Source organism: Carassius gibelio, chromosome A2 (genome assembly GCF_023724105.1).
Source record: "Carassius gibelio isolate Cgi1373 ecotype wild population from Czech Republic chromosome A2, carGib1.2-hapl.c, whole genome shotgun sequence".
Classification (NCBI taxonomy): domain Eukaryota; kingdom Metazoa; phylum Chordata; class Actinopteri; order Cypriniformes; family Cyprinidae; genus Carassius; species Carassius gibelio.
The window spans coordinates 14,961,635-14,976,655 of NC_068372.1; the positions used below are offsets into that span (position 1 = coordinate 14,961,635).

General features: G+C 40.6%; 1 protein-coding gene across 1 annotated transcript; it reads right to left on the reverse strand.

Moving 5' to 3' along the window:
• Positions 1 to 5,962: 5,962 nt before the first annotated feature.
• On the reverse strand, positions 5,963 to 12,591 carry LOC128027549 (angiomotin-like 2a). The gene is made up of 10 exons (XM_052615257.1): positions 12,419 to 12,591; positions 10,960 to 11,694; positions 10,525 to 10,687; positions 9,637 to 9,838; positions 8,682 to 8,977; positions 8,330 to 8,517; positions 8,150 to 8,239; positions 7,903 to 8,063; positions 7,176 to 7,313; positions 5,963 to 6,952 (listed from the first exon to the last, which is right to left on the reverse strand). The coding sequence occupies exons 1-10, from the start codon at positions 12,457 to 12,459 to the stop codon at positions 6,867 to 6,869; spliced, it is 2,100 nt and encodes a 699-aa protein (XP_052471217.1). The 5' UTR covers positions 12,460 to 12,591; the 3' UTR covers positions 5,963 to 6,866.
• Positions 12,592 to 15,021: the final 2,430 nt, after the last annotated feature.

A 15,021-nucleotide genomic window follows, 5' to 3' on the forward strand; every position in this document is an offset into this window, starting at 1 on the left:
GTATTTAGTTGATAGCTTGCATTCATTTTTTTTTTTACTTTGACAGCCTTTAAGTTTTGTAAAATCTTTTTTCTTAGCACCGTATCACCCTGTTGCAACCCTTGACCTCACTTTGAAAGCCCCTGAATCAATTATCATTGTGTGTTCCTTTTTAGCTCAGTTTAATTAAAAACTCAGTGGACTCAATCTATATTGTTCTGAGACAGGTTTTTTGGAAAGCTTTCCATTGTGTCCTGAACTGTTATGTTATTCATGCCAATTAATTGAAAGAGCCCAGCAAAGGCAACCATGACCAAGTGCTGAGACTTTCAAACAGCAGCTCTGAAAAAGGCATGTGACTAGCATTTGAAATGCTGTCATTCCTAACCATTAAAACGCATGATGGGAAAGCTTTAGTCATGGATGGGGTATGTGTGGCTCCTTGTGGTTTTACTGCTCTTCATCATTGCACTCCACTATTGCAGTCATGAGATATGGTTTGGATTGTGGTAAAGTTTTAAAATATGAAGGCAAGGTTGCGTTAATTTATTCCCCTTGCAGCATGCTTCAGATCAGTCCTTCAGAGAGAGTCCAAACTGAAGGTTATTATATCCAGTCATCAATCAATGCTGGAAATGTGTGCGGCCGAAGTAATCAATCTACTCTCTGAGAGCACAGCACATGCAACCAGCATGTGCCAGACAATAGCTTTTTAGTTTATAAAGTTGACCTCATTAATGCAGGATTCACTTGCAAATTAATCCTACTTTTTTTTTTTTTAGAAGTGTTTGGTTTTCGGCTGATTGTGCTGACCCAAAAATCATCTAACATCTAATCTAATGTTGTTTTAATTCTGATTTGAAAGGCGGATTAATGCACCCATGCTCAAATGGACAAAAAAAATCATATTTGCTGGGATTCTACACTTCAAGCTTCGTGAATGTGCCCTTTGACCTTCAAATGCTCCACGGCCCTCCATTTTGTTCATGTTGAGGAAGCAATTCAAGGGTAAAAAAATGTCAAGTGCTTCTCAAAAGTCAAAAGAATGTTGGCAGCGTTTCTCTCTGTGAGGAGGAAAAGGCCTCCACTGCGCTTATAAACAAGATGAATTGCAGTGTATCCCATGTTTCCTGGTTCCCATGCAGGCTGTAACTGCCATAAAAATACTAAACCTTTTCATTCCAGCCAAGAGGATTTTCTCAGCTCACATTAGCTCACCTGGAGCCAAGTTTGTTCTTGTCTGGGTATGAAGATCCAGTGCCACAGTGTCGTCATCATGTTTGCCTGTTAAAAAGTTACTTGGTTAAAGATGGTTTATTGCAAATATTGAAAGCACATGTGAACATTGTTAGTGTTTATATAGACGAGGGTTATGAACTCTCCCACATGACAGAGTGCTATTCCCTCTGATTTCTGTTATCAGTTTAAATCGCAATGCTGTTATGATTTATTATCTGTACTTAAAATGTTCTGATACTGAGTCGTGATAATCCATTACTGTATATAGTATCATTGAATATATATATTTTTTTTTATAAAGACTGACCGGTCCCACTTTATATTAGGTGGCCTTAATTACTATGTACTTACATAAAAAATAAGTACAATGTACTTATTGTGTTCAAATTGTATTGTAAAACACTTTTGCTGCTATTGAGGTGGGATAGGGGTAAGGTTAGGGAGAGGGTTGGAGGTATGGGTAAGTTTAAGGGTGGGTTAAGGTGTAAAGTATGGGTCAACAGTATAATTATAAATGTAATTACAGAAATTAGATACAGATGTAATTACATGTCTTTTTTTAAATATAAGTACAATGTAAATACACAATAAGTACATTGTACTAAATTATTAATTAAAATGTAAGTGCATAGTAGTTAAGGCCACTTAATATAAAGTGGGTCCGACTGACCTTATATATTTGATCCTTACTGACAGTGATCTATGTTGAATGTCTGCTTTAAGAGCTGCATTTGAAAGCTGCATTTGATGTATTTTAGAGGTATTCAACCTGGAACAAAAAAAATTATAAAAAATGATGCACCGATTAATTTGAATTGTCATTGAACTTACTTCAATGACTTCCAGACGCTCCTCAAGGGAACATCAAACACGGGACATGACTGACATGACAGACTGGGACACAGACACAAACCAACAAGACATGACAAATAACAACAAAGGCAAACATGAATACACAACGGCAGGGTTGGGGTGACAAATCAAAAAAAACAAACAGGGAAGGGGAGGAGGCGGGACCACAAAGTTCATGGGGGACAGACCAGGGTGGGTGGGTGGGGCAGGAGTCTTAGGAGGGCAGGCCGAAGGCTGACGACGAGGGGTCCGGGCAGGTCTGGGTGGTGAGGGGTCTCGGGACAACTGACAGAGGACATGACAGGAGGGGTCACAGGACAAGGGACGACAACAGCTGGACGAGGGACGACAACAGCTGGACGAGGGACGACTATATCAACGGGACGCGGGGGGACAACAGGACACATGACAACATCAGCTGGGCACGGGGGGACAACAGGACACGGGGAGACAACATCTACTGGGCACGGGGAGACAACATCTACTGGGCACGGGGGGACAACAGGACACGGGGAGACAACGGCTGGACACTCGGGACTTCTGGGGACAGGGTCTGGGGACAAGACAGGACTGACGGGGACTTCTAGGATCTGGACAAGACTAGACAAATAATCTAAGAAGGCTTTAGCAGCTAGGATAATTGGCATCTCCTTACGAGAAGAGACAGACTGTACTAGAGTCTTTGCTGCAGAGTCGGCCGCGGCACTCTCCTCCGCTCTCACGACTGCAGACTTGCATACAGCTCTCTTCTTTGCCGGCTCGGGCACGCCAGCGCTCACCGCTGCTGGCTCGGGCACGCTCACCGCTGCTGGCTCGGGCACGCCAGCGCTCTCCGCTGCTGGCTCGGGCACGCTCACCGCTGCTGGCTCGGGCACGCCAGCGCTCTCCGCTGCTGGCACGGGCACGCCAGCTCTCTCCGCTGCTGGCACGGGCACGCCAGCTCTCTCCGCTGCTGGCACGGGAGGAGACAGGGCCGGCAGGCCCCTTCTTCTTCCTCTTCCTCCTTGGGCGCGGTGCAGAGGCCACAGCTGGGTCAGAGGCGGGTTGGGGGAGTTTGGTCTCGGGCAGGGCAGACTCGGACGCCGAAGACTCTGAGGCTGACTCCCACGACAATCGTCTCCCTCGCTTCATGGGGAGACTGCTGGCTATGGAAGGCGCCTCAGAACTCTGGGAGGGATCTGCCTGTTCCCCCAGTGTTGTGACGGCCAGGAGACGACCCTCTGGGATCGTTGGCAGCTGGGTAGGTGGGGGGGACCTCTGTGGCTCCTCCTGGGAGAGACTCTCCCACAGCCGGGCATAATTGCGGAGGATCCACTCCCCCTCGGGCGAGTAGGGGAGGGTGACCCCCTTCCTGTCGGTGGGGGATGACGTCCAGCACAGCCTCCGGAACTCCGCCTGACGCTGAAGCTCAGAGGCCCTCCTGCCTGCTGAGTTCCTTGGTGGTCGGTTCATTCTGTCAGGGTTTTGGTAAGGGAGGAACTCAGGTGCAGACAGGAAGTAACGAAACACAGGATTTATTTAACAAAAAAGGGAAAACAAAAACCCACGAGGGGGAAAACACTGACTAGGGAAATACAAAATAACTGAACAGGACTGAGTTAACGAGATAAACAAAGACTCAAAGCACGGGAACACTAACTATAAACAAACACTCACGGAAATACAAAACACTTCTTCAGGAATAATCACAATCACAAATGTGGTACAATCACAAGTGATGAACAATGAACCGACGCAAGACAGAGCACACTAGGAGATCTAAATAGGGGAACAATTAAGACACGACAGGTGGCACAGATAGCAATCACGACACGACTAGGTTAACAAGGGGGGCAGGGCAAGGGAACGAGACAACACAAGCACATGGCCCAAAGACAAGGCCATGTGCTTGTACACAAAACATGGGTCTGTCATGATCCTGCCTCAAGATTAGGGAAAAATCAAGGACACGAGGGCAGAATCATGACAATCTGACAAACTTTTGCATTTATTTTTATTGGCTGTCCTGTGAGTTAGGGTAGTTTTGAATTAAATTTTACAGAAATAAGTGAAACATTAAAAAAAAAATAATAATAAAAAATACTTTTTCCTTGAATAATGATCATATATCCAATTTCCTTGAGTTTTGTTGGAAATTAAATTAAATTATATTAAAACTGTGTTAATTTGTTCTTGGTGTTTTTTGTTTGTTTGCTTTGTTAGATGTCCTATAATATCCCATATTCCTTGTACCGTGTGTGTATGAATATATATATATATATATATATATATATATATATTAAAAACATGTTCCCACACAGAAGATTTCTCCATGAAAGCTTTAGAAATTAATTAATTTATATATATATATTCTCCATGAAAGCTTTAGAAATTAATTAATTTATATATATATATATATATATATATATATATATATATATATATAAATTAATTAATTTCTAAAGCTTTCATGGAGAAATCTTCTGTGTGGGAACATGTTTTTAATTTAGGAATAAAAGCAAAACAATTAACAATGGAGGTCAGAATGAGAGGCATTACTACTGTAGCAAATATGTAAGACGTGGCCGTCTTATTTTCAACAACAAGCATTGTTCACTCTTGTTACAACTGAGACCTGAATTCCTGAGATTCCTTCATCAATCAATCTTTTGTCTTTGAAATACCATAAATAGTGAAGCATCCTAGCATGCTTTAGCTTACTTACCATAGATGATATCAGTATGTTATGCAGCTTTTTTCTTATTGCACGCTAATGTTATGGGCGTCCCATCAACTTCATACTTCATAGTATAATTAAGTAGAATGAAAACCATAAACTATACCTTTCTCTTTTTGAAAGTGCATTTAAAGGTTTGTTTGCCATTTGTAATTAAGACATTAATTGGTTTATGTATGTACCTTCTATTACAAGTTTGGTTTGAGAGGTTTTAATCTTCAGTGGGGTTCAAAAGCCTGAGAACGCATGAAAATGCTTCCATTTGGCTTTTTTTTTTTTTCTTATTCAGTATATTTGGTTTCATTACAAATTATATTATCAGCCTAACAGTTTGAACTAAAAAGTTAATGACATCTTTTATGGCATCAGCTCTCGAGGAGCATGAACTCCACGTTTGTGTAATGTCTGTGCAGAATCTCAAATATTTTCTTAAATAAAATCTTTAAAAAAAAGTTTCAGTGTGTTTTCATTCTTTTGGGCCTCACTGTATACAGACAGATTTTTGGCCTTAAAAACAAGGAAATAAAACACACACACACACACACACACGATTTAGCAGGATTGCATGTGGGGTATGTGAGCTGCCCAGTTTTCACACAGTTGAGCGCCTTGTTCTATGTAAACAACTGATTTACAGTAAGATCAACCCCCAAATAACTTCTTTATGAGCAATGCAAGTCTAAGTTGCCTCTCATTACCATCACAAAGATCAATTTAACATCACATCTAATACAGATGTAGCCTTGTTCTAAATTTGGAAACACAGAGTGTGACAATACCATGTTACAAAGCATGTGACTGCACTAAGAAATATTGAGTTGGCTTTGTCAGTGGCTATTTGTAAAAAAGGAGGCCAGATAGGTTAGCGAATGTCGGGTAAGTCAGCTTTTAGAGAGAGATCTATTGTTCTCTTTCAAAAGCAGAATGTTTGTCTGGATGCCTCAGAAATCTGAGTCTAAAATGTGGCTAAAGGTGAGCCTGAGGGAAATTACATGAGGATTTCTCAATATAAGAGCCGGAATGCCCCTCACTAGCATTCGCTTGTAATTACTCATCTTTCTCAGACTGTGTGAGAAAAAAACCTGGAATGTGCGAAACGGGCTGAAATCCAGTAGATGGGGCTTGCTAGAACCAACAGAAATTTCCCAAGGGCTTCACAAATCAAGAGACACATACTTTTATATATTAATAGCTTTATTGTAAATGTATGAAATGCTTCAGAACATTCACATCTTTCATTGATTAAATAGAAGAGGTCAACCCTTGGCCATGTGTTTTGAACACATGAACTTTACTGAAATGCTCTTTGGCATCAGTTCCTCAGCTTACGTTCCAAACACAGCTCAAAATAATTGTACAAAATATATATTATTATTTACTTTGAAATGACACCTTGACCAGCAAGTGTGTCATTTAGGAGCAAACACATTCAAGATACAAGAAAGCTAATTAAAATACAGTCGGTTTTCTCTCTTAAAAGTTCTTCTGGACTCTTAGGTCTATATAATTATAGAAAAAAAATTGTCTCACACAACGTGACAGCATTAAGCATGCCGATCCTAGAAATGCAATGTAAAAGAATAACTTTGCTGAAGGGCGTAGCAGCCATCAATAGAAAAACATGAGAAAAATGTAACGGTTTATAACAATCAATAAGGGTGGGGTGGAAAACATACATGCAAGAGCTTCAGTCTCAAGAAGAACGTCGACTGAACTGGAATGTGGTGAAGTTACCACAGGTCTTCTGAGAAGAGGGACAATGCAATAGTGAGAACAATTGAGAAGTTTGTGTCCGCCCTCCTGTACGGTACAGCTGTAAATACCAAAAAAATCCTGTAGGATTCTCACCAGCAGCAAAAGTCTCCATAATTCGGTTTACGGTCTTATCTGTCAAAACATACCAGACTGGAGATGTGGTTTTAAGAGAAGAGCTCAGCTCCCTCTTTGACAAGATTTTTGAGCAGCTCTGTTATTTAGCTGGACTCTTGCTTCACAACAGTACAGTGATGTGGTGTCGTTTAATCCCTCCCATAGCTCCTCTACATTTATTTTGCAAGGCTGTTTGTCCGAGTGTTATTCATCAAATGAAGATCTCCACTACATCAGCCGCCACATCATCCAGGCCCTTGAAAAGGTCCAGAGCAGATGGTGCTTTCTCGATGTTATCTATAAAAAAAATGGTAAATATTAATCAGTTATCACAAAATGAGGTACTACATCAGGATAGAGACGTCATAGTTAGACCTATTTATAAAATATCACAAATTAGTTTTTGAAAAATGACGTAATGGTGTAATCTTATTTTTTACACACTGAAGTGAGTAATATTTTCAATTACTATCCAATTACATATCCCATATCATGCAGAAACAGCTAAAAGTTGACTCACCAGAGCTGGTCTCTGTGTGGGAGGTTTGATCTGTTGTCTGTTTCTCTAACAGAACTTGCTCACGTTGTCCCAGGGCTGCTTCCAGAGCGAGCGCCAAATGGGACGTCCCAGTCGCCTGGTCATTGAAATGACTCTTCCCTGGAAAAAGATCCATAAGAATTTGTAAGAATTTCTTCTCAGATCATTTCATGCCATTCTCAGAACTAACTAATGCTGCTAATGCTAGTCAGATACTAACTTTAGTAGTAAATGCTAATTAAGAGTGAACACTAATGTTATTGTTAGTCAGACACTAACGTAACTATTAAAAGCTATTTGACAGTGAACACTAATGCTAATTTTCATCAATAACTAGTAAACACTTAGCAGTGAATGCTATTGCTAATGTTAGTCTGACACTTACTTTTACTCGTAAATGTTCATTAGCACTGAACACTAATGCTAATGTTAATACTAGTAAAAGCTAATTATCAATAATCATCAATGCTAATGTAACCCAGCCGGCATTTCAACGTTGATGGGTAGTCACATCAAAACTCAGCTAAGCTAGTAAAACTTAACTAGTGTACACTAAATTGATTAACAGTAAACACTAATTAGTCAGACAGCAACTACCAAAAGTAGTAAACATTAATTAGCAGAGAACATTAATGCTAACTTTAGTGAGACACTAATTTAGCTAGTTAAATCTCAGCTAGTGAAGGCTACTAAACTAATTGACACTAACCTTTGTCTTGGGCATTGTGTGTGACCGTTGAATGAGAGATGGGCTCAGCAGTAGCTAGCCGGGGGTCGCCTGACTCTCTCTTCTGCTCCTGCTGCAGCTTCTGCTTCAGGATACTAATCACTGTGTCCTTCTCCAGGACTTGGGTGTAAAGGGCACGGATCCTGACAACATATTAACCTTGTGAGTCCTACACAATCTTAAAATCCAAAATGGTTCATTAAAACCGACTCAAAAGTGTCTCTTTTACCTGTTTTCTACCTCCTGGTTCCTGTGCTCATATAATGGGAGCTCCTCAATGAAGGAATGGCAGGGTGAATGGTTGATGAGGGTTGTGTCTCTATGACGTTTAGGAAAAAAGCTATTAGAAATTGGTAAAAAAAAAAAAAAATACTTTGAATATTTTGACACTGATCTCCTTTTTTTTTACCTCTGAGCTGCAGCGGTGGCAGCGGCATCCATTGCAAAGTCCCTCATGGTCTTCTCCTCCAAGTATTTCTGTTCCCAGCGCGTCTTGTCGGCCTCCAGGAACAGAATGCGCTCTTCTTTCTCCCGCAGAAGTTCTTGCAGTGTGGACACACTAACGTGGGACGCTGCGGAGACCGGCTGAGGCTGCCGCTGTGGACAAAGACGAGCAAACAAAGTGTAAGATTGTTGCAATGTCCTGATCTGAAGTCTCAAGCTATTCTTAACTTTACTGGAAGGAAACCGTCCTGAGATACAATGCTAAGACACATCTGAACAGTTAAAAACAAACACAAACTACCGTTTTGTCTCAGTACCTGCTGATTTCGGAGGCTCCGCAGTTCATGCTCTAGTCGTGTCCTCAGGCGCATTTCCAACCCTTCTCTTTTTTCGCAGGTCGCCTGCAGCTGAGTTAGAGCCCCCTGCAGACGCTCAACCTTCTCCACATACGCTCTCTTCCTCTGCAGCTCCGTCCACAGCTGCTGGCTGCGTGTCTGCGTGGACCTCAGTGCCGTCTCCAGGGCCTCGCTCCTGTGCCGCTGGTTCTCCACTTCGTTTCGCAGATACTGAACCTCCTTCTCCAGATGTGCACACTGCAGCTGCTGTTCTTCATCTGTCAGAAAAGATAGAAATATTGAGATTAGGACAAGCAACTAACTAATAAAACAAACATAAATGAAAGGTATTATCAATTACCCAGTCATAACAAGCATGGATATTTATGTGAGGATGTGAGAAAGAAGCTGAAGGAATGTTTATGCAGGCCCTCTCCAGCAACACTCCTGCTCAGGAATTTAATCGCAAAGTCCGGAGCGCCTCATTTACGCAAGTGCTTAAGGAATGCAGTGGAAAGGAGAAGCAGTGACCCACTCTCCCTTTGACCCACATCCCGGAGCTTATTTCCCATCAGTGACTGCAAAACTCATCATCATCCCTACTCTTACCACTATTAGCAGACAGGAAGTGATCGCTGAGAGGAACATTTCAGTAATTGTCAATGTGAAGCAGACAAGAGCAATGGTTATCTGTCCCCAGGCATTCTCTCGTACTAAGCTAAAGTCACATCTGATGTTTAATCCTCTTTTCTGACTTTTCAGATCAACTAAGGCGCTGTTATCTAACTGAAATTCCTGCATTGCAATGTTCTAATTGGAAACATGTTCCCTCTTTAAGTGATTTTAAGAGACATTTGCAGTGCAACTCTGGATTAAGAAGCATCCAGAGCATGTGAAACAGTAATTAGGTTTAATGTGGCCGTGTTCATGAACTTACTCTGCAGAAGGAGCTTCTCAATAACATGCTGGTTCTGGTCAGCAGCTTCAACTTCTTTTGCCGCTTGATTGCTTGAATGCTGTAGCCTCTTGATCTCAGCCATCAGCTTGCTTCTTAGCTCTTGCTCTAGAGTTTCTCTTTTAGTGCAACCCTTCATCAGAGTGTCGTAGGCCTCTGAGATCCTTTGGATCTCTTGTTCTAGCTGGGGAAAAATAAAAGACAATTCAATTGCATGTCAGATGTGTTAATCTAACAAATACTTAAAGTTGGTTAACAATCAGTGTTGTTGGTTATGATTAAAGGTGCGGTCACATTAGTGAAATTTTGTGGGCAAAAAGGTTTTTAGTCTATTGTCAATCATGTAGAAATGTATAACGGAAATCAAAGAAGTCACTTTCAAAATAGACTGCTTTCTGCTGGCCAGCATGCAAAGTTACGTAATCATTTTTCTAAAAAACACTAGCAAAATCTCTTTGCTGAACTTCTTCGCCCTCATTCAAAATGGCAGATTCCTATTGGATTGTCTAGTTTTCGCTCACGAAATTTCATCAAGCAACGGTGAATGTGACCGCTCCTTAAGAGCACAGAACAGAGAAGGTGTTTAGGAGTGGAAAGACCAGGATAGCAATAACCATGACTCCATCATCCCAGGCATGTTTACACAAGGCGGTGGCCTGATGGGTAAGTGCTCAAACCTGGGTAATTATAATTCTTTCAGAGTGAGCAACAGCTTAGCTGCACTGATGTAATCCATTGAAAACACTACAAAGCCTTTTGGAATTTAGCCAAAGTCAAATGAAAACTACAAAATACACTTATACACAAATAACGTGTCTCTGCCTGTTTAAGTTAAGCAAAAAGGTAGATTTCACTGTCATGTGCTTTTACCTTCTGAATTCTGAGGGCCTTCTCAGTGTGTCCCTCTAGCTCCTGTTTCAGTCTTTTATTCTCGTTCATAAGCATTTCCAGTTGACTGCGACCGCAAGCTGTGACCTCCCTGCCAGCAGGGGGAGATGTGGAGAGTCTATGGCAAACCTCTGGTGTTTGAAGCCTGCAGTGGCACAAGGTAAAAATCACGATATTAATTAAAAACGAAGCTGTGGTATTCAGTTCATCTTCGTATGTTAGCATGGTTGGATGACAAACTACATCAGTATGTCCCATATTGCATACTCAGCCATAGAATCAGCCAACAGACTATTAGTCATAATGACACATCTTATAAAGTACGTCAGAACTGGAGGAAATGCATATGCTATGTTACCAAATCAAATGTCAGCTGTGGTTAAGTGTAAATTTTGCACTTGTTATAGTCTTCTCTACCTGTTGTGCTGGGAATTAAATGCTGGTGGTGCTTTGTAGTAATGTTCATACTCCGCTGCTTGTTGTGCAGGAAAGGGGTACTCTGTATAAGGAGCCTGCTTGTTGTATTCCAGTCCTTGGTGGATATATTGTAAGTGCTGGTTTGCATGATATCCATGGATCTGAGGATAGCTGGCAGAATATGTTGCAGGCATTTTACTGCGCTCTGCTGAAAACTGCAGAAGCCGATCACTGAGTGACCGAACGTGGCCTCGCTTGGGGTCCCAGCTGTCCTCCTCCTCACAGGGCTTTGGGATGGTTTCACTATCCTGGAGTGAGCAGCCCCTGTTCAGTTGACACCACTGGGAGGCCAAATACTGAGACTTGGCCTTGGCTTGTTCATAGGTGGGCAGCTCCTCGCCGTGGTGTGGGTGTGTTGAGTAGTTCTCAGAGTGCTGGTAGTCGACCTGGTGCTCTTGACCCTGGGGTTCTTGGCGTGCAGAGAGCTGAGTAGACTGGGGCTCCTCCTGGCTGAGGCTCTCAGATGAAGCCTGTGAAGAACCAGTCCCTCTGCTGCCCCCTCCAACACCTCCTCCTCGCCGCAGGGCCTGCTGCTGGATGGCCAGGAGTGTGCGGGTGTCTGTGGGGTTTCCATAGCGAAGCTGCTCTTGGATTAGTCTGTGCAGGACAGTACCAGACGCTTCTTCACCTCTCATTTTATTTGATGGAGACGAGTATTTATGATCTGAACTGGACCTGGAGGGCAAGACCGATTCAAGAGAAGATTATGATTTTTCAATAGTCAGTAGTTATTTAAAAGAATTAAATGAGGTTTAATTGCTATATTATTTCTTAAACAAGCCTATTGTTTAAGTGCTCTATAATTTTATTATTATAAATTAATATCATCAGTTTAGAGAAAGTGTCAGACATATTAAGCAACAGTATACAAAGATAAAATAAAATAAATAAAGCCAACTTTACACTCTTAAATGTTATCACATAACAAACTTCATTTGGTAATATATGTTTTAAATGGTATTGCTTAAATCAAATAACAAGCAAATATTTAATAACAAAACCAACTACATAAACTTGCACCATTTATTTTTATTTTTCTTTCCGTTGTATTTTATATTTAATCTGTATCTATCTGTATTTTTATGCTCTACTGGACCAACAACTATTCAAACACACACACGCACAAAAGTGTTCATCCAACAGAAATGCAGCGCTCAATGTGAAATCTTTATTATTCCTATAACTCGTCTCCGGGTAATTAAACGTCATAAGCATCACACAATGTTGTCCAACTTTCACTCAACAACAACAGATCGTCCTCAGATCGATTCGGCTTGATCGGTGTTATATTTAAAGTCTCGCATATTCCGTTTTTCTGCCGATTAAGACATTTGTGAACTCTTTCGCTGCTATTTGATCATTAAACTGTCTGTAGAACGAACACTGACGATTAACTTACCAACTAAAACTCTCATTCCACACGGATTCTGTTAGTGGCATGTGTAATAATCCAAGTAATCCGGCTAATGTCTTCTGTATGTTTTATCTCCTCGCTGTGTTTGTGTGCGTGCGTGTGTTCAGGTCTGGTTGGGTTATGAGCCAGTATGAGCGCGCTCTGCCTCATAAATAACTGAGCGCGCCTGGAATGATCGGAATGTGTGAGCTGAGCTCAGCCATCAAAAGTGAAAAGAGAGAAATGGAGCCATTTAATACAGCAGCTGCAGTTCCGATTACATCCACCGGGCTTTCAAAGGGGCTATATTTCTTTTACTGTCTATGGGCTATACGAGCGCTCAGATTTTCACTGTAATTTAAGAAAACGGGCCAGTAGTGGTCGAAGTAAATCCATGGCAACATAAAGCCTTGTTTTACTACAGAGAGGTTGGGAAGTGATGTCACATTAATAGAGAAAAGGTGTCATAAGGTGTGACCCAATCTGAAAGGTATGCAGACGTGTTGACACAAGATAGGAATATAATTTACTAGAGCTAGAAGATCAAACTTTGTGTATTGAGCATATTTTAAAGTACTAACCGAGTTTACGTTTTCTTCTATATGTTGCTAACTTACTACACTTTTATTTCACAGCATACACATTTTTATTTTTTGATTTGGCCATAGTTGATCTGTTCTTTCTATTCTTTGTACTGAAAATTTAGCTTTGCCATCACATCAGTTATACACAGCCTATTTAAATAGAAAATTGTTATTTTGAATTGGCATATTTCACAATAGTAGTTTTACTGTATTTTAGTCAAATAAACCTGCTGAGCATAAGAGACTTAAAAAACAAAAAAAAAAAATCTTAATTATTTACAACTTTTGACTGTTGTGTATAAGCAGATGGAGAAGGCTACACTACATTCCCAGCCCCCCAAAAAAACTTGTCACAAAATGGGACAGTGTATATATCTCCGATTTCAATCTTGTCTAAAACAAGTAACCAACACTTTTTTACCAGGGTGGTAACTTTTCTTAGTTGCCCTGTGGTTTGCCTATGAATCCTCAGATTCTTCCCAACTAAAGCCATAATAAATGTGAAACGGTGGAAGGGAGTGAACTGGAAGGAATGTTTAATCAGTTGAGCTGGACTGATTACGCTGAGATCAAGCAGCAGATTTCCAACGGAATGGCAAAGAGCGTGAAGACAACTTTATTTGCTTTTATGTTATGATATTGAACAATCCTTCATACACATTTGCCTCTTGATTTGACTGATAGCAGGGTATTTCCAGCTAAGTCTCAGACAGTGAGTCAATGGGAAACAGGCATGTGTTGGACGTGTGACTACTTGATTGCAGGTGTGAATGAAGGAAGCAGTCACTGGCAAGTCTATACAAATCTATGAATATTTTAGTCTTCCTCAAAATCATTCCAGGAAACAAACTGGAAGACATCAAAGCACCACCTAGTAGTGTAATTTATTCATCATAAACCCCGCACTAATAGCCATCCTGCTTTGTTTTTATCCAAAAACCCCTTTGGAAGCCAAACTGGAATATCTCCATTCTTTCAGCCTCCACCCTTATATCTTAAACCTTGGAGTTATAAACTGCTGTGATGGCTTTTTAGAAGAATCACAAGACTTAGAAACAGTAGAAAACTAAAAGGAAAAAAATACAGAGGGAATTAAACTCAGCACAACAGGGATCAGATGTGGTTGTTTGGGGTTGTGCAAAGCAGGCTCTTGGTATGGGGAACTAGAGGGGATACTCTATTCTCATCACAATTCTGCCTTTATATGCCAAAAATGGCCTGGCATATTTCTATGGCATAATTGTGATTTAAGATGCGATTGAAGCATGAGCCACTGAGACAGCTTACAATGAGCTAAGTTGTGCACAGACGTCCTCAGCTCCAGGCCACTTTTTCTAGAACAAAACTCTATTAAGACAAGCTTTTGATATCAGCATAAATATAAAATGTCTTTAAAGACAACAAACCGGAATACACTGTTTAAAAATAGTTTATTAATAGGCTCTATTTAAACACATTAACAGGAACATTTTATGTGTCCTCATAGCTACAAATGCTCAACTCATGCAAATAGTGATTATATTTAAATCTAATAATGTGCATGCCTAGATTTCTGTGAGGGTTAGGTTTAAGGGTTGGGTTAGGATATGGACAATATTATTAACCTGATATAAAAACTTAAATCTACAGACATATATATGACATGTGCTTACTTACATAATCAAACAAACTTACATACTAAACCATTGAAAAAATATGCTAAAGTTAATATATATATATATATATATATATATATATATATATATATATTAGGGGTGTAACGATACGCGTATTCGTATTGAACCGTTCGGTACGACGCTTTCGGTTCGGTACGCGGTACGCATTATGTATACCGAACGGTTCGTTGGAGTAATTAATTATATTTGAAAAAAAAAAAAAAAGAGAGAGAGAGAGAGAAATATAATGATATGCGTTCAACAAGGTAGCCCAATAACCCAAACAACGTAACAGGCAACGCCCCTGACACTCCCGAAGAAGAAAAAAACACCATCTTATATGTTTATGTTAGGCTACTCAGCAGGCGCT